Here is a 20,905-nt window from a genome sequence, read left to right as displayed (position 1 = left end):
CTGGAAACTGGGGTAATTAGCTTTGACAGAGCTGATGAGTTGCTAATTAAATGTTTATCTGAATCTGGCATCTGTCGTAAAACAAATGTCTGTTAGCTGCCTACAATCTGTGGATTATCAGAAATAACTGGGGTTGGGTCCTGCATCCAGGCAGATAAGCAGAGAGGACGGTGTTTTGAGCAGTCAGGCGGAAACTAGTCACAACAACAGCACCTACTGTGTACATGTTAGGAGCTTAAACTCACCCGTAATGGTTAGATGATTCTGTCAGTCCACATTCAAGCTGGCACTTGTGTACCAACAAATGTTGTTACAAGTACTGACTATTATCAATTTGAAAATCTGTTATCAAAGCTAATTTTTGACTTTTTAATACATTAGTTAAGAGTTATACATCTTTGTTTGTTTTCGTGACAGGGCATTATCTTTAAAGGGAAACCTTGACCTTTGACGATATTTTATTTTTGCAGTTGTTTGTGTTTTCTGGTGTGACACTGGATGCAGATGTTCACTTTTCTTGGCATTCCTCACAAATTCAAGGTTTCTTAATGTGATAAATGTTTGAGTTAAGACTAGGTTTTTGTACTACACTATATGCACTATGGGTAAATACAGAATGTGGGGTTGCTAGTTTTGCAATTAACAGAAATTACATCTGGCATATAATAATGAAGAACAATTTAACATGCATGAACACCAAATAATAATAAAACACATGTAATTGCAATGCATAGAAAAAGATAATGCTATGTTAGCTTGGTAGCAAAGCAGTGGCTCAAGCAAACACATTCCAAAAACAGTAGTTTCGAGGGCTGCATGGCTCCAAAACCCAGACTCTAGTGTTAAAATGCCCAGCTGTACACCTTTAAACAGGACGTTTACAACCTGGTCCAAACTCTTTTAAGCTCTATGGATAGTTTTCAACTTCTTAATCACTGCACGTTTGATTTTTTCAAATCACTTGGTTACAATTTGTTCATACATTGTAAGTTTACAAATGCTGCTTGCTAACAATTTGCTAGTGGTAGGTAATAACTTAGCACTCCAAACAATGCTAATCGTGAGGGTTCAAAATGTGTGGTCCAGAAACCGGTGCGTGATGTCATGGCAGCTGTGTTAGCTACACAATGATATTGTCACCATAAGTGAATCTTCTTTTAACAAGCTAAAAATTATTTCAAAAAATTTCACACTCAACCTTTTGACCATTACGGGTGTCTGTTTAATATTGTAGAATCTGTAGTCTACAATTTAAAGCACCTTGAGGTGACAGTTGTCGTGAATTTGGGACATATAAAAGCCTCAGACTTGTCATCGTGGCTGCACATATACAGCACGTATGCGATTTGAGACACCCTAATCTTTTTTTAAAGATGCTATCACCTGAAATCCTCCTGCTGAACTGTATAACTTTTGTTTAATTATGTAGTTATTAAGATAAAGATCTCTGATAATGCAGATCTTGTACACAAACAGAATCAGGAACAAACAAACTTTTATCCAGTGTAATGAAGGAAGTTTTAAAGTCTTTGGGGATATAATGACACGTTTTTTGTAGGAGTACAAAATAAAAGTTTTGTGGCTTTCTTGTTTTTGTCTCAGTTATTTGTAAAATACTGCGTTCCACCAAACAGCTTCACATGTCCAGAGTAGAGAAGATCAGAGCTGATCATCATGCAGATACAGTCAGTTGTTGCTATGATTTCACAATGACAAACTTCATGAGGTGAGAGTGAGAGTGAGAGATGTGGCGCTTTGAGGTTTTTCAGAGCTGGGTACTGCTTTGTCAGGAGAGTTGGTTGTTGCTACATACATCACAAGAAGACTTGCAAATCATTTTTAGGGCTGAAAATATTTTATTAAGCCTGTTATGTCTTTGGGACAAAACTGTTGTTGTGTCAGTATTTATGAATATTTTATTATGGCTGAAAAAAGAACTGAACATCAGACTCTTTATACAAGGCACTGCATAGCAAATGTTTTGTTTTGTTGTAATTTTTTTAAATTGTCTTCGACCACCCATGTAGTCACAGACTGAAGTGGTTTCAGTTTACAGACAACAGATGTTTCTTGGAAACGGTAAAACAAAGTGTCTTTTATTTTGGCTTTTCTTTGGATCTGAAGTTTAAAGTCGCTCTAACCCACCCATCCAGTCTGGTTTCATTGATTAGCTTTTGTTGAATTCATTAGTCTGTCATTCAGATTTGTTTTCCATCCAACATTATGAGTGCTGAATTATATATGCAATATGTACATTTAATGTAATGGAATTTATATAGCCCCTTCTGACTGACTGACCGGAGAAAATGCTTTTAGACTACGAGTTATATTTAATCACACATACATCACTTTTTATTCTGTGCAATTAAAATGGACAAGAGGAATACAATGATTTATGTGATCTTAGTTACAAGAGGTTGTGTAAGTTCATAGTTGTCGAAGATCTGCATATATTTGAATTAGATGGTCATTATTGTGGTTAAAGTATTCATGTTAACAATATCATTATGAAATGTTTGAATAACTATAATGCTACTAGTGAAACTCATCAACAATTTGGTAATTGCTTCATCTTTTTTTTTAATTTAACCTCTTAGGACCTGACATCCACATATGGTGACATCACATTTTGGGTTGTCTAGACCACAGTACTAAACTTTCCTCTTTCAAATGGGCGCAATTGTTGTTTCTCATTTTGTTTTGTACTCAGGAGAAATGTTGTGTTCAGACACCAAATAAAGAGTTTTGCACATCATTACTCAGTTCTATCGGACACTATAAAGCCAAATAGCAAAGAGAAATGAAAAATGCATGCCATGAAAGACTTCAGGTCTTAGGAGTTTACAACAAAATAGTTTTTGTAGTATTTATGATTGTATTACATTTTTGACAGAGGATGCATTACTTTATGTGACAAATGCAAATATATGTATTTTTTGTATTTGTCCAGGGGTTGTGCTGAGCAGCAGCTCCTGTTTTTGCTTTTTGCTTATTTCATTTTAGTGACTTGATCACTTGATGAAACTGATATTTCTTGCTTATTGTGACTCATACGAAGGTGAAATAGCAACTTTTTGTTTTGGATGTCCACAGCTTTCCCCCCCTTCTTGACAGCAGATAATCTTCACCAGCTGATTGTGCCGACAGTTCTGCTGAATGTAAGGTCTGTAATTATGGAGGAGACACAGAGGAAACAACGGCAGTTCAGAGTGGGACCTGTTTCATGTGTTTCATGGAGCATTGCAGCGTTGAAGTGAGACACTGCCGAACTCTTACTTCCCAGACCACAGTGTTACCATACCTGGCTTTGTGGCTTTTCAGACAGAGAGGATGTTATTCTGGTGAGAAGAGAAGTGGTGCAATCCTGCTAGCTGTTGGAATGCGTCCACATGACTCACCGAGGAAAGTCGTCTTTGGTGTTGCTGTTTGAATCCAGTTTGAATCGACACTGTTTGGATTCTGCTGCCAGCAGAGGTCATCCGAATGACTGTGGCTGTGGTGAATGGATGTGAATAATTAGTGGATCCTGAATACTCTGTGCATTACTTACTGGACATGCACATGAACAGCTTCTCTAACAACTGTTTCAATTCTGCTGAATCACCTCACACAAGCATATCTGCATTCATGTTTAAATTGAAGCTACTTATTTTCTCATATTTAGATTTTTGGTTTATTGAACACTTCATTGTTTTGTATTTTATGCTTAACTGAGCTCTTTGATTAGTGGAAATATTTACCTTTATGAACTATTTTATTCCATATTTGTTGTTTTTTTTGTATGCAGTGCATGTATTTTAATACTAGCAAATCTAAGTTGTTTTTCATGCTATGACTGCTTTAATTCTTTAATTTTCCAAGTTTTAGGATAAATATATTTCTTATGTTTTTTCTTACGTACATTTGTTTCCATTCACTTTAGTTATATATGTTTTGCATATTTAAGTGTACTTTATTTTGCTGTGTTTTTTATGCGACACTCTGCACGACTGATGATTTGACAGTCTAGTCACCTTTACCGCTGCATGATGAATCTGGGCTGTGTGCTCTGTCATGTGTGGTGCTAAACATTGAAAATTAGCGTGCTTTGCCTCGAGGAGATGAAGATTTCCTCGAAGGCATTCTGAAGGGCAGTAGTCAGATTGTAAGTATTTGAGGAAAAGAAAATAAAGAGCAATTATGACTTGAAATAGCTGGCTTGAACATATCGCCACAATGTATTACACGTTGGCTCGACACAGTGAGTGTTTTGGCAGGTGCCGGGCCACTGTCATGTTCTTTTGACCTTTTTCAAGATATCCACGGCAGCTTAAAAAATATCAAATAAAATAACATAAGTCATTCCCTCTATTGTCATCACTGAGGGCAGTAGAAGGCGTTTCATTTTACAGGATTTCAGTTTCGTACCTGTCATCGTGTTTGCTGTATATAAAAAAAAAAAAGCATTTTCCCCACAGCGGACTAAAATTGCAGCTTTCTATAAGGAAGATGAAACCCAGAAAAGAGCCCACTGCCTTTTTTTGTATTTTTTATATGTCTAAACTACATCCTCTGAATGTCACAGGGAAACTGAAAATGTCTTTCTGTTTCAAATCCAGACATGACAGTGCTCACTGACCGCACTCAGAGCTGGCGAAAGCAAGGACCAAATGGAAAAGTACAGAAAAGGAGATTGAATTTTTAACCAGCAAAATAAGACCTCTGTTCCTGTATCATGTTAGCATTAAATGCAGAACACATGAGTAATGAAATACATTGTTGAAGAAATGTGTGCTATTTGAGATGTGGAAAGACAGTTTGAAAGCTGCTGATTGTTTTATGGAAGACCATGTTCTGCACCTCCTCCTCCTCGCACCGCTTGAGCTGCAGTCATTGTTGTAGCCAGCCTTCCTCTCACTCTTCAGCTGCTCTCCCATTCATAGATTCTTTTTGACTGCAGTCTCATATTTTCATTTAAATGCTGATGGGCTCGAGGATCAGTGTAAATTGCAAATGCAAACTTTTTCCATTTTTTTCTTATCGCTCTTTAAAAAAAACAAAAAAACAAACTTGTGTGTTTATGGAGGAGTGCAATTTGCAGACGCTGTTGTTTGCTGCGAGAATTGTCCTTCACACCCATGGATTTCCATGAATTTAAACAAGGTTTGAATTTGCAATGACCAGCATTAAATTAAACCATATTAATTCAGATGTCATATAAAAGCACTGCCCAGAAAAACCCAGAGTGCCATACATGCAGAAACTGTCAGTTAAACATGCGTGCCAGGCTGGCTGTGGGATGCTGTCAGAAAAGGTGCGTGACCCCCACCGCTGTACAATCAAACCTGTACAGCTGGCAGATTGGACCTGTAATTACACAGATAATTTTCTGAGGCATAGCTGTTCCAGAATCATAAATAATCTTATTGGTTGCTATACTTCAGTGGGCAGCGACAAAAGTGATGTTTGCACAGTGTGAGCTTCTTAAATTGAGGTTAAGAAGGTATCGTCATTAGATAAAACGCAGCACTTGCTGTTTGTTAAAGCTGATTAAAACAACCTGTTTGTCATACTGAAACAAGAAACCTTAAAGGGTGCTCTGTAAACCCAAAGTTACTGTTGCATGAAGTTCACACAGGACCTAAAAACAGCAGCAGCAGCAGCATATATCTATTAAATCCATAATGATCAAAATACAGAGAAATGCACTTACTCCAGTGCAACTCAATAATGTAGACATCACTTATCCACACCACAGACACAGACAGCCTTCAGAACTACAAAAGATATGGTTCTGTAAGTGAATTTAACTATTTCTAACTATTATTTTACAATATAGACGCTAGACCTTTATGTCTAAAAATGCCCTTTTGAGTAAGGTAAGGAAGTTCGAATTATTGTTTTTTTTTAAGGTCAAAGTATAGAGATATCTATGTAATTTTGGTGTGTGTCAACACTGTATATATATATATATATATATAGTTATATCTCATATAACTAGTGATGTAGTAATATTATCAGTTGATCGCCTAGTGGCCAATCATGTGTAAATGATGCTTTCTGGTTTTAGTTTTCGATCAGAAAGGAATTAGATATGAAAACAAGCTCTACAGGACATCTACAGTTAGTAACTACTACAAAGCAGCCTTACCTTGCCTTGCCAGGCTTGATTTTCACAAGATGAGATTCTGCAAATCATGTGAGGATGAAGCTGTTCGTTTGAATGTGCAAATATTTGTACAGACACATAAAAATATGCATATAAATGCAAACTCTGTTTTTTGACTTTGTTCTTTGAAGAGGTAAGGATAAGCACAACAGGATGGATGGATGCATGTGATAAAAAAAGACGATTGGTCTTTTTAGATCGTTTCCAAGTACACGTAGCAGACACTTGGTTTTTACTGCAATTCACAAGTCAAGTTTTGCAGGTCTACTAGCGACTTGTCTTTGCATTGCACTCTTGATGATTAATCTCCTCGGGCTGACTTTTTTTTGCCTCGAGCAAGGCCTGTAATCCTGAAGAAGCTATGAAGGAAAGAACAGGGTTTCAGAGATGGAGCTTTTCCATCTACCATCCAGCAATCATCATGGGGAATGTGAGGTGTTTGGACAGCGAGCTGAGAAAGACCAAAAGAAACACACTGAGTATAGTTTGATGTGTAGTTTTTGTGAGATATTTCCACACTCACACATCCTAGACCACAATATGAAATTTCAAAGCTTTTTAGGTGCAATAGTATGTTGATGGTATAAAAAAGGCAGATCTGTTACATCTGTTGTCTTGGGTTTGCTTTAGTGTTTTGTGAAACATGCCAGGCCTTAGAATACACTTTCTTTATGAACTTTATAGATTGTGAAATGAGTTCTAAAATCTGGAAATTAGCTACAATTTTGCACTTTTAAGTCACCACCAGAGATGGGCAGTAACGCGTTACGCGTTACTGTAATCCGATTACTTTTTTCAGGTAACGAGTAAAGTAAGGGATTACTATTGCAAAAACAGTAATTAGATTACCGTTACTTTCCCGTAGGAACGCTGCGTTACTGCGTTACTAAAACCGTGATTTTTGGCGAGAATGTCTCATGACAGTGACGTAAGCGAGTGCGACGTTCGTGACAACAGCTGTGTGCAGATCAACAATGGATCATATGAGTGCGGGAGAGAGTATGAGCGTGCAGCGTTTAAAGCGTGGAAGTACTGACCTTACTTTGAGTTAGATTCCATCAAAAGTGACAAAAACATTAGTGTCCGTTGTGCGTGGGAAGAAAACTTCCTTTTACAGCGAAAAAAACCCCTAAACTTCCAACAAGCACCGAGTAGCTACGACTTAATGGGAAACTCACAGAGAAACTCGCGGATTCTTCAACTGACCGCGGCACACCTGCACCAGGGTAAACCTCCGCCTACCCAACTCCTGCTTTACAGGTGAAAATAGAGCAACAGGACCGCTAGTCTTTGACTTTATTTATTTTCTGCTGTGTTTTACTTGCATCTATTTGAAAGACTGAGTGTAAACACACAAAAAATATTTTATTTTATGAGCTGGAATGTGCAGAAAATAGGTTTAAATATTAAATTAATTTATTCAAGTCAGAGAATGTTGCATATAATAAAATTTTTGCTTGATGCATAAAATTAAAAGATTAAAACTAATAAAACAAGTTAAAAAAAAGAGACTTTTCCATTTGATTACATTTTGTATGATGGATTATGTAGAAAAAGTAGAATTGGGCTGAAAGATCTATCGCTTTATCACCTATTCAGGTTGTAAATCGTGTTTTTAAAAAGTAACTAAGTAACTAAGTAATTAATTACTTTTGAAAATAAGTAATCAGTAAAGTAACGGGATTACTTTTTTAGGGAAGTAATCGGTAATTAGTTACTGATTACTTTTTTCAAGTAACTTGACCAACACTGGTCACCACTAATGAACTTCAAAGCTACTGCGTGTTCCACGTAAAACATTCATTAAATCAGGCTACAGTAGTTGTCACACACATTTAGTGTGATCCTGCTGAAACTTAATGTTGGTGATACTGAGGATATGCAACCCTGGTGTAATTTATTTTTGCCTAACATTAGCATTTTACTTTTTTTTCACTCCAGTGCCACAAATGATAAAAGTGGCTTAACTTTGTGAAGATGTGTAATTACACACACACACACACACACACACACACACACACACACACACACACACATATATATATATAGTGATACATGGAGAAAGAGAGCGAGAGCAGAAGACACAAACCCGAGCCTGCTGCCGTACAGTACATGGTCGCCTGCTCAACCACTGAGCTAAACCAGTGCACAGATTTGTCAAATTTGTGAAGCACAGACGAAACAGAGGTATCTCTCCAAGAACAATGTTGCATGTTTAGAAAAATATGGATGGTTTATTTGACCCTACTTTGACAAGCATTATATTCCATTTCCATGATGTTCAAGTCTTCTGAAGTCAATGAAACACAGTCTACATCCAAATATGAACAGTGGTATATCATTTGTCAACAACACATTCATTCACTTTTCGTCCTACAAACAGTTTTTGCAAAGACACACACAGTATAGTATTAATTTATCCGGTCAAATACTCGGTTAAGTGGGCTTCTATTCTGAACTCACGAAACAGTAATGGTTTATAGTTGTTTTTTAAGAATCTATTGAAAACAGACAGTCTAATATAAAGTCCATCCAGTACAGACTTGTCCATAATACTGCTTCTAGAATAGCTTATTTACAATCGTCTACTGGAAGCAAAAGAGGAAACAAAAAAGAAAAAGAAGAGAAAAAACGCCATTGCTTTAAGAACAAAACAAGCTAGCCATTAATATTAAAATTCAAAATTAATAATCAAAAACAGAACATAATGTTTTTTTCATTGATTGTGCTTTGTAACCCACAAAACCACTTCATTTTTCGAAATAGAACACCTATCAGAGGCACCAAATAGGAGTGCTGATAACATCCAGTTCAATTTCTCTCATTGAGATTCTCTACAACTATGAGTAGGACAGGGCATACAAATGGTTCCTTTTTTTCATTTATTTATATATTTATAAAGTTATTACAGGCTCATTCTCTCAGTTCATCACCTGTGGTGGTGTTATGTCGCACAACAGAAGTCACGTAGGAATCGGTTCGTGTGTTTAACCATGCAAAGCCCTTTAAGATTTGCCAGAAAAGGTCACAGAATAGATTTGTTGGACAAAAGGGGGCTGATAAAGGCATAAACAAACACAAATGGTGCTTTCCCACTAAAACATACACAGAATGGTGCCAAAGCCTGTGGATGAATAGGATAGGCAAGACAGTGACAATAATAGTAGGCAAGTTAGCAGGATAATACTACACCTTCCCCATCCATAACCTCCTCTGGCTTCAGATCTGGCTGGGCCTGTGTATGCAATGTACAGTGTAGCTCGTTTTCCCGGTCTCTCACAGTAAGTAAGTGGAAGTTCTTGGTCCTGGAATCTCTAATTTGGCAGAAGCCTTGGTCAAAGAAAGCAAAATTGCCACCATCCTACTCTAAAAGGAGGCCAATATACCACCGTTTGTCAATCAGACCCAGCCCCTGGCATTCAGCAGTGAGTATTCCTGAACATTTACACAGTCACCTCAGTCTTGCTGCCTGTGCGGTAGTGCTGTGGCTGTTGTTGCTGCTGCTGGTGGTGCTGTGGGATGTAGTGGAGTTGTTCCACAGTGTGAGTCCGTCTCGAGGCAAATGCCTGCCTCTTATTTGCTGTCTGGTTCATGGCTAAGGTGTTGGAGTGCCCACTCCCGCCTGCTCCCTGTACCCCACTTCCGCTGCCTCCACCACCGCTGTTGTTAGAGGCACTGGGATGGGAGTGCATTTTGGTCATCTTGTAGCGATCCATTAGAGGCGTAGTTGGAATGAACACGTCTGTGTGTGAGATGGCCCGTGATATTGACTTGTCACTGCCATAAAACCCGCCAGAGATACTGCTGACCATGCCGCGCTTCAGCGACCTCATCAGCTTATCTGGCGAGAGCAGAGGATCCTGGGACAGGAGGCGGTCTTGTGAGTATAGACGTTCTTGTGAATAGAGGCGATCTTGGGAGTAGTGGCGGTCTTTTGAATAAAGATGTTCCTGTGACAGGAGTCTGTCCTTGGAGTACATACGGTCCTTGGAGTAGAGGCGATCTTGGGAGGTGTGGCGGTCCTGTGGAAGAAGACGCTCCTGGGATCGAAGACGTTCAGCAGATAGGAGCTGTTCATCGGACAGGATCCTACCTCCGTACAGGGAAACACCGTTAGAAGACATGGTATAATCTTGCTGGGGGGCTCTTTGAGGGGACAGGACACGATCTTGGGACATAGCCCTCTGGACACGACGGGGCCTCTGCCTCTGCTGAGACTGCTGCTGTGAGGACTGTGACTGCGGAGGGGCCTGGGAGATGGAGGACTGTGGGGGCTGGCTCTGCTGTTGTTCCCGGTGCTATCGAGCAAAAGACGGATGAGGTGAGTTTATTCATAAACTCAGGGGTAAGATGCTCTGCTGCCGACTACTTCAGAATAACTTCTAACATTTAAATCTGGAAACTTGTGCTCTTGCATCATAGATACATAAAACTTGATAGTACATGACCTTGTTTTGAAGCGTGCACTATTGAACGGAACACTTCTGTACCCACCTGTTCTTGACTCATTTTGAGAACATGAAGGGGAAGAGTGCTTCTTGCTGCCAGGTCAGGCAGGTGGCGCTTACGAGTGTAGTAGTCTTCGACTTCTTTATCTGCTGCAGAGGACACAGTGGAAAAAAAAAGACACGAAGTGAAGAGGCAATTCAAGGAGCGAAAGAAAGAGAAAACACGGGTAGGTACAGAATGCTAGGGGAGAAATCGTGTAACGTGGAATTGGAGAACACGGCACACAATGCAGAGAATAGTGTTGGGAGACCCATCGTATTTCACCTTTCCAAGCTCATAGAGGGGAATAGAAAATAGAGGCAGAGTATCACAGTCAGACCACATTACATGCTAGGCACATAACATCCACATATCCAGACTTGATCAGGGATGCTGCAGGCAGTTCTGGCTGTGGGGGATAACTTTTCAAAGGTCATTTGAAAGTCTATAAACAAAAAACATCATATACAGACATGGAGGGAACCACGCAGGCACCTCACATATATGCATGCTGGAAATCTAATAGGATTATTACACAATCACATCAACACTGAAGCTGGGAGTGTTTCATATAAACTCGAGTGGGGGTTTTCTTTCGTATACCTGTGTGCAACCAACAAAAACCTCCAAACCAAACAATGAATATAACATGCATTTAAAAGCAGATCAAAAAGACGAGAATACATTTGCAAAGACGAAGTGTAGGAGTGAATGTAGCATTAAATTCATGCCACACGACAAAAACACATGCACAGAGAGCTGTATCGACCAAATAAATACATAAAAAAACACACACGCACACACAAAGTGATGCACATTTACAAAAACTTGACATCTGGTCATAAAGACAGTAGCATAAACCATTCAAAAATGGAAACATTTATAAGTCTGTGAATGAGCGTTTAACCCGCACAACAAGAGACAGGTGAATGCCACTGCCATTGATGGTGGAAAGGTATAATGAGAGCAGATCTCTCCACCTTATTGAGAATTCGTAGATGGCTTTTCGGTGCGAGTCTGTCTTTTTCAATAATGGTACAGCAGTGTTCACACCACCTGTCCAAATTACTCTCATCCAAATCCCCTTCAGCGCCGAGTCACGGGTGCTTGCTGCAAATCGATTCATTATGAGAGATAATAAAACAAGATGTTCCTTTCTCAAGCATAATAGTCTTCAAGATTTGGGCAGCGCATTGCAAACTCATCAACCATATTACCAGAGTGAATGAATAACTCATGATATATAGTGTCCTGCACTGCAATGGGCTAAGTGCTTTTTTTCTCTTCAGTTTGATACCAATTTGCATTAATAAGCAGTACCATTCTTCTTTTATTATCTCAACAATGAAAACTCCGCTCGATGTTCCCTCCAGCGCAATCCGGCATGATCTATCATTGTGCAGACACTAGTTGAGCAACAAAAAGAAACAGCAGAGCCTTTTGGCTATTTGCTGCAGCAAATAATTTGCTTTTGAAGCAAAAAGAAAGTTGGGAAGACTGAAGGAAGGACACCGCCAAGGGATATTTTTCCATTTCAGAACTGTCTCTTTGGTGGGGTCCTATCTCTGACAATTGAATTCATTTGGTTTTGTTTTACGGTCCATCAAAAGCTATTATGTTAATTCTCACAAGCATTCTTCAAATAAATTGTGGTTGTTTTTATTTCTCCAAAACAACTGAGAACCAGTAAATACTACTGCAAACTTGTTTTACCATTTAGTTTCAAATGGTGCCTGGCAGCTCTAAGTGGGAGCCAGTGCAGAGTGACCCCTGACGGGATGAGTTGTAGATGTCCAGCTTTCATTTTGACTTGAGCCAGCAGCGAAGCAGGACGCTCATGATGAAACTACACAAGCCGTAACGGATATTTGTATTTCACTTAGAGAATAGCATGAGACGAGAGCTCATTATGCTGTAGAAATTCACCAAAGAAACGCTAAATTAATACCGAGCCAGGCCAGACGCAAGAAGCCGCTGATATATGTGTGATTCAAGAGAAATCATGGCTGCGGCGAGGGAAGCAGGGAATACCAATGAATCAGAGGTTTTTTTTGAGGTGATTAGGCTGCTTTTTTGACAGCTCAGAGTTGAGAAGGGGATACTTTCTGGCTTTAATTCATAGTGCCCTCCATCCACTTAGATCTTTAATCAACGGCGAGCTGCAAAAAGTCCAAAACAACATATACGGGTACTTTTTTCTACAGTTTAATGTCCCGAGTTACAGCAGGTGAGCCATTGTTACATCTGAAATACTTCAGAGCCCTTCAGAAAGTCCCAGCCTGGAGTCAGGAAAGCACACTTAATGCAGTGTTTTTATCATGCAGGGCTTTAGGATCAGGGCAGGGCGCCTATTCTTGCATTATTGCAGTGAACTTGGACCTACTGAGTTTCTTCAAGGACGAGAACCGGTTGAGGTCGGCTTTGACGGCCGCCTCGTAGGAGGGTGGCAGGTGTGACAGGCTCTGGAAGGAGCGTGAGAAAGACAGGTCGTAGGGCTCCGTCTGCGAGGTCAGGATGCCACTTATCCGATTGTTTTCTGGAGACACATACATACATATACAGACACAGAAGAGGGAAAAAGGGGGGGAAATGGGCAGGCTGACGTCTCCTACGCCACCCCCCCCAAAAAGGAGACCCCAGGGAACAATCACAGAAAGACCACCTGCTGTGAAGAAAAAAGAGTGAGCTGGCAGACAGGCTGGAGTTTCAGCTGTACAAATATTTGCTGGAGGCAGAGGTCCTTTGAAATAATCTCCAAATTAATCTCGTCAGTATAAAATAATAATTCCAACCAAGGGAGCCACTGAGTATATGGAAGCCCTGCTCCTCTTCTGGGAGTTTGGGGGTTGTAGTGACCTAAGAAAAAATCTATATTTGCACAAATACACATGAACTCACACATGAGTACATATAAAATATGTTTTGAATAGCTGGTTTTATAAACCAGATAGAGTCAGCAGCTTACATTTCATACTTTATATCTCTGAGGTGTGAGTCTTTACTAACTCTAACTCTAGACAATCAGAATATGTAGTTTTTGTTTTGATTAAGTTGTTCTCCTGTGTCTTAGCAATCAGGGAGCAAAGAAAATAATCATTCTAAGTGACATGAACTTTCTTTCCTAATAGTCTATTGTGCCTTTCTCCAAACTATAAGGGTAGGGCAGAGTTAGAGTTATCCCTTATGGTGACTAACCTCAGAGGGTTAAAGAAAGAAACTTCTGAAGGAAGGTACATGTGAAAGGGTTGGAGAATGACTGAGATAGATTTTGAGAACAATCACACTTTATGTTGCTGAAATAGAAAACCCAGTCCACTCGTACTAAAGTGGAGTGAGAGAGTTACGTATCCTGTTGATATTTCAGTAAACTAGACTATTAAAGATAGTCATGGCTATAAAACATTTCTTATTTGATAACCCTTAACATTAAAGCCAAACGGGTTGTGTAGGTTCCCCTATGCCAAAGCTACTCTAACCCTTCTAGACACGACACCCTAGGTCCTTTGGTATTAAGCACCAAGATATTAGGACCAGATTCTTTTAGTCATACAAGTTGCAAGGTGGAGCGTCAAATCAATTAGACTTGTTTTTCCAGCACATCCCACACATGCTCAGTTAAATCAGATGGGAATCTGGAGGCTGAAGGACACCTTGATCTCTTTGTTACATTCCTTAAACTATCACTCCAAAATTGTTGTATTCTGGAACCACATATTATCCTGCTAGAAGATACTTTCTGCCTAATAAAGCCTACTACCTTTTGACAGGTGCTGTTATTACAAATGATGGAACTGAACTGACCTGATTTTAATGTTGTAACTTAGTTGAAATACTTCTATCACTTTGGTTGTAGGCTTTCTATGGTTTGTACCATAGCTCTAAAGTTCTAAGTCTTATTGTCTTAATCATCCCTCTGTCCTTTAAAGTTCAGCAATAGTTTGCTGAGGAAAAAAGTTGAATATCTGCCTTTAAGAAACTGTTGCATATTTTAAAACTCCAACTTGTTGGTGCCAGTGATGGGGGAGTATAGGCGGACACATCAGCCACTCAGTGAGTGTTTGGTGTGGGACTGACTTGACAGGCGATGCGGTGGTTTGACGGGAGGAAACAGTGGTCCAAACAAGGAAAGGCAAGGAAAAAATAGACAACACACCAAACAACAGATGTGTGCTGGAGAGTGACCCTGCTTGTGACAGTGCTGTGATGTGAACTGGGACAGGGACGGGAGCAATGCCTGGCTGCCTGTTGTTGGTGTGATGTGAGATGATGCCAGGAAGACGAGGAAGGTGGGGGTGGGGGACTGGACCCAAGCCTTCTTTTCTTCTCACTCTACTCCTTCTCTTTATCTCTCTTTTTCACACATGTACACACACAAACATCCGCAGTCTGTCCCATTCCACTTCCCTCACTCTGTCAATCTTATCTGTCTTACCATGCTGCCACCCACTTTCCTTTGCTCCTTAATTCTTTCTTGTCCATTCAGTATTCCCTTCTCTCTCATTTTCTTTCCCACTCCTGCTCTATCTAGCTTTCCCCTGCAAGCTCCGAGTCTGTCACGCAGTGCAGAGCAGCGGGCATGGGTGTGACTCCACACTAGCCTCCAAACGACAGATAAGAATAGTGTTTTTAGTAACTGCTGCAGGATGGAGAGATGGAAGAGAAAGAGAACAAGAGATGGGGATAAGAGAATCAAAAAGAAACAAGAGACTGAAATGCTCAGTTGTGGTCACAAGCTTACGTGCATTCATTATGGACATGAACGGCAATAATTTGGGTTTTTTTTAAAATAAATTCTTTGAACTGTTCCTTTTAGGGGTGAAATGATTGTGCATGACTGTACATCCATAATGACTTATTTTGGATTGTCTCTAAAGCACACAGAGTCAAAGTTATCCATACAGGCCCAAAAGTGTACATACAGCTCATTTAAATTGACACTAACGTCACTAAAGATGTAGATGGTAAATGGCCTGGTTCTTATATAGCACTGCACACAACTACATTCACCCATTCTATCCAACATTCACACTCTGATGGACGCATCAGAGACCAACTTCGGGTTATCTGGCATGCAGACTGGGCAGATGGGGACTGAACCACCAACCTTCCAATTAGTAGGTGACCTGCTCTACTACCTGATCTACACAATCGTTCCACCCGGGGAAAAAATTGATTAAAGAAATAAAAGCTCATGACATTAATGCCTATGATGAGCGTATGTAAACTCATGACCACGACTGTAAGAAGGAACGAGAGTAAAGTAGCAGGGACGGCAGCATGGCTGAGTGACTGCAGGGGGTCCTGGGAGCTGCAGGGGGGGAGATCGAAGTGAAAAATTTGTGAGTGGGTTGTCTTCCACAGCTGCATTACTAAGTGGGGAATCAACTCAGACTGTGGCATGCTGTTAGCTATCTCATTAGCAGACATACTTTATGTTTAAACACAGTAAAGCCACACAGATGTGGCTCCAAGACTTAAATAGTTAAAAAAAAATCAGCAGAAGATTTTACTTCATAACTTCATAACTATTGTGATATAGTTTTGAAAAACAATAATTATGAGTTGTATCGGTCAAATCTATAGCTATAACTATCTGTAACTTTGATTGTTGTGTTGTTTTTTTCTGGCAAATTAAACCTAAACCCAAAGGCGCTGACTATGTAACATAACCTTTGGTCATAGTAATGACATGAATGACATGACAGTTGATAAGAGCAGCAGTCTTTCAGAATTAAATAACAGTATGGTGTTATGTTCACACAGATGCAGAATTTTAGATGCAGAATTAGTAGGTATCAGTACGTTTACTGACAGTGGCACTAATACTGCTCTGAAAATCAACTCAGGGGATGCAAATGTCCAAGTAGAACATTCTGAACCCTAAACTTAAAGGATACCCTGAGTCACAACGACAAATGCTCATCATTGATGAGAACCACGGGTGACCACGAGAAACTCGTCTCATGGAAGACAGAACATAATTTTGCAACATAAAATAAGCTTAATTGGATACATCAATGAAATGGAAGAAGATAACAACTGATATAAGAGCCTGTCACACAAAGCATTTACATAATTTCGAACAGAATTACACACAAAGTACCAGTCCTCTTACGTGTAACACACATATGTGAGTGTCCCAGTGAAGCTGGGCTCTCAGTAAACTGGCTGCTTGTCAGTAAAAGCCATTCTTATAAAAACCAGCATTCAAAATTGTTGATTTGGTTTTGGTCTTTCTGATGGATTTTTTTGACAGTACGAAAAATACTGCATAAATATAACATAAATAATTTTCTACTGTAACTCATCAGCTTGTGTCCCTGATTCCTGTTGGCCCACATGACCAACAACAAACTGTGCTGTCAAAGCAAAGATCAAACAGAAACTCTTGCTTGAATCAGGTCTGAAAATACACTGGTTTAAGGAAACAAAGGTAAGAGTCGTAGTATGTACACAAATGTGTGCTGGAATGCAGTGAATGAATATTCACACTAAATTAAACATATGTATGCATGACTTACCACGTCTCAATGATCGGTGAGCTACCGAAACCCAAATGAAAAACAAATATTTCAGAAACATGTTGATGGTAAGAGAAACAGAACCTATTCCTGAAAGACCTTCTGCATATTCAGCACAGCCAGTACAGAAAATCTCCCCTCAAAATTATTCTAATGAAAACAGCTTTTAAGTCCAGAGGCATGCTATGTACACTTGTGTGTATGATTGTGCATTTTCTGCTCTGATATGGAGCAGTATCTCCTGGTTGTTTCAGTCAAGGGCCGCTGGGGGGGTTGTGGCTGTGGGTTTTTATCTGGAAAATACACTGTGTGCCAAAACTTGAAGGATTTCTGGCAGCTTGTGATCAAAGTGTCTGTGTTAGATGTGTTGAAATGGATTTTTCATGTTTTCCATAGATCTCCAAGGCATTTGTTCCCAGTATGCAGTTTTCTTATCTATGCGTGTGATTCTGTGTGAGTCTGTGGATGTATGTGTGTGGACTACACGGTCAGTTGTGTCCATAAAGAAGGAATGAGTCTGTCTGCAGAATTTAGCTATGGCTCCAAAGTGCCTCAACGATAGCAGGTTTTTAATGTTTGTGGTTGAAACAAACAGTATAAAAATCACACGGTGAGATCAGGGCAATGTAATAAATGCACAAGGCAGGGAATATTCAGCTCAATGCCGCTTTTTCTTTTATCTTTGCTATCTTTCCTCTTTCCTCTCTTACACGACTGCTCAACTGGCAGACTGTGACCACGGGCCGCCTCAGCTCCCTCAAAGGAACAGCTGATTAACTTGAGTAATAAAAGCTGATTCACGGTACTGCTCCTCTCAGGCACCGTGAAGTTATGGTGATAACTTTAGTTTTTTAGGACAACAGTGGAGAACATTGTCGTGGGATGGGATGACCTTGACAGAGCATTACGTTGTTTTCACTTTAAAGAAAGAGAAACAGATGGCCGACAACTACTGTCTCTTGTCTCTCAAAGAAAAAAAGTGCCCCCATTTCAAAAATTAAAAATGAAGAAATTGAAAATTAGATCAGTTCAATGAATTTACCCCATTAAACATGTTAAGAGCTGCATTCTAGACTTCCAAACATTTGAAACATTGAACTGACCAGGGAATTTACTTGCATAAGACCCTTTCCCTCTAGTTTTCCTTACCATTCTTAGGTGTGCGTGTGGGGCTACCTAGAGCCACATGGTTATAGTTGGGCTGATGGGTACCTGCAATGACAAAAGCAATGAAAGATCTGTTCAATGTTCACGAGGAATGCTCTGTATGTTCTAAAACACAGACTTCAAGCAGTGTGAGGGTGATAATTAAAGAGATAATTCACTGAAGAAGCTGGAAATGTTGTCTTCTAGTGGCACTTGGAGATATGCTTTTTATATAATTCACAAAATATAGATCTATGTAGAAAACATTGTGCATTTTTAATGGACTTTTATAGTTTAAATAAGACACGATGCCGCAGTTACTTTCCACACTTGCGTGTAAACCTATTCACTGAGTGAAATATCCCTTTAATTTCCTCAAATTAAGAAAAGACATGAGAGACTGTGTGATGAGTAAATCTAAATGGAGTCCCCTGTAAGCTTGACATTAGCCTGCAAAATATGTTTACACCAGACATATTTTGGAAAGTAGGCTAAAACAGACGAAAGGAAAAAAACAGAAATATGGCATACAACATCCTGTCCTGGAAAAGTCAAGAGCAATTACTGTATTTTTTGTAAAGTGTATTATTTAAGAATAAAGACGCGCATTTATGCATTCATCATTACAAAAGATCCATGAACTGCAGTGCTGCAGGTGCATTTGAACACAGGAAACCACCAGTACAACTACAAATGAACAGAGAAAGACATTCTGGTTTAAAATTATATGACCAGTACACAAAAATACACAGTGAACCTACCAAGAGAGGTTTTGCACCAACATTTTTACATAAGCAATGACTAAGCAACTCATTAGAAATGAAAGTTATATTGAACTCACATAAAACATATTTTTTAAAACAGATTTCTTTTAACCTCAGACAAAAGTAGTTAGCAAAAAAACCAAAACAAAGCCAAACCTTCAGAGCAAATTTCAAGGTCTGCAGCCTGTTTACACTGAGCAATTTTTACCTGTTCGTGATGAAGTCTGACTATCATGAGAGAAATTAAGTGAAATCGGTCATTGGTCATCACTTACCAAAACAATTTGTTTTACACTGAAGCCAACCAAGAAATCCCAGAAACTTAGGGGCAGTGTTTGTCAGCTGACTTGAAACCATTGTCATACTTTTATTTACAAAAAATAAAACAACAACAACAAAAAACAGTTGTGGAAAAGAAAACAAAATCCAAACTCAGAAAGAAAAACTATGGAAGAAACACAAAAAATGTTATGACTCATACAAAGAAGGAGCTGATAGTGTCCCCCTGCTTTGGTACATAGTTTTTCATATTTAAATCTAAGACGGTGAAGTTATTGTACATTTTTGTGCCACCAGCTAACTTGCTAACATTGAATGGTATCAGCTTACAGGTCGGCTAGCGACACTGTTATGAACAAATAGTGAAGGATTTAGATTCCTCGGTGATGGGAGCTGTGAAGTGCAGTGACCTTCAGAGATACCACATCAGTAGCGTTCTGAACTGTACTGTCAGCAAAACATTACCAGAGCACACAATTACACAAGGTGACAAATATGTTTCATGTTGTTTGCTTAGCTAATTTAGCTAATTAGGCTAGCATAAGCTTTGCCCTGGTTGCTTCCCAAATCGTGTTCTTGTTAATCTGAATTTTTTAGCATGCATATTATACAGTTGTGTGTTATCTGACACGGTCAAAAATCAAGCCCAGTGTTTGTCCAGACAGGTCATGACTTCAAGCTCAGCCAGAATCCCAGCAGACTAGCTTATGGCTCCAGTCCGTTTTTTTTCACTGATGTTCTGTGCTGTAGGTCTTACTGCTGCCATCTCTATCTCTGGCTTTCCACATATGTGCATGGAAAGGCAGTAATTTTTCAGGATGAGTATGCATCAGAGTGATTAATACGTTTCTTATGGATAATGTTTGTACAATATATTTGGGATGTGTTTTTGAACTTGTAGTCTTTGGAATGGACTCTGCAAACTTAACATGCACTGGTCCTCATCTCTGGCCATTATCCCTTTTTTTTCTGTCTCTGCAAGGAAGCTCTAATCAGTAGTAACAGTCAAACGTGTTATCATTTGAGTAAGCAGAGCCTTTTTAAATTTCATCTCAGAGGATAAACAACAGTTGGCCCCAATCACCTATCCATCCTGCTGTGCTGGAGTGTTTGTGGGATGACAGGGAATGTGATGCAGTGGTATGGTGCTCGCCTTGGCACCGCACCGTGGAAGTGCTTTAGTTGAAAGATGGGACCTTTACTGAGCCCATTGTACTGAGAAAGTTGATGAATGACAGCTATTCTCAGCAGCGTGGGTTTGTGTGTTTGTATGAGAGGGGAAGGCAGCAATAGATGGAGACCCCAGTGTAGAGTGTTGCCATTGCAACACGTTCATTTGCTGTCTGCTGCTGTGCCTGTTTAAAAATGCATTAGAGCCAACTGCTGAAACATCCATTTACATCTGTCACAGAAGTGAAGAAGGAGAGTGAGGCCCGACGCTCTCACATCATGGGTTTCAATATTTGCTCGAGCTATAGAGATAGATGAGATGTGTCTTCTGTGTGTTCCTCCACTGGCTTTTTCTTTTTTCTTATCAGTGCTTAACAGTGACTCACAGA

At 39.6% G+C, this 20,905-nt stretch overlaps 1 protein-coding gene across 6 annotated transcripts in view; it reads right to left on the bottom strand.

Annotated features, from left to right (window-relative positions):
* Window positions 1–8,362: 8,362 nt before the first annotated feature.
* LOC101480168 (shisa family member 6) overlaps window positions 8,363–20,905 on the bottom strand; it is a 76,405-nt gene continuing 63,862 nt past the window's right edge. For 2 of the 6 annotated variants that reach the window (XM_004569684.3, XM_004569686.3), the window contains 5 exons: window positions 18,307–18,369; window positions 17,158–17,178; window positions 13,020–13,172; window positions 10,643–10,746; window positions 8,363–10,446 (listed from right to left, as the gene is read on the bottom strand). In XM_004569684.3, the coding sequence (XP_004569741.1) occupies window positions 9,592–10,446; window positions 10,643–10,746; window positions 13,020–13,172; window positions 17,158–17,178; window positions 18,307–18,369 (1,196 nt within the window). In that variant the 3' untranslated portion in view covers window positions 8,363–9,591. The remainder of the gene's footprint in view (window positions 10,447–10,642; window positions 10,747–13,019; window positions 13,173–17,157; window positions 17,179–18,306; window positions 18,370–20,905) is intronic. The other 4 variants (XM_004569688.3, XM_004569689.3, XM_004569687.3 and 1 more) reach the window with 3 other exon arrangements.

Source organism: Maylandia zebra, linkage group LG8 (genome assembly GCF_041146795.1).
Source record: "Maylandia zebra isolate NMK-2024a linkage group LG8, Mzebra_GT3a, whole genome shotgun sequence".
NCBI classification, from domain to species: domain Eukaryota; kingdom Metazoa; phylum Chordata; class Actinopteri; order Cichliformes; family Cichlidae; genus Maylandia; species Maylandia zebra.
Note: the sequence above shows the minus strand (reverse complement) of the source record. Positions and strands in the feature narration are given on the sequence as shown.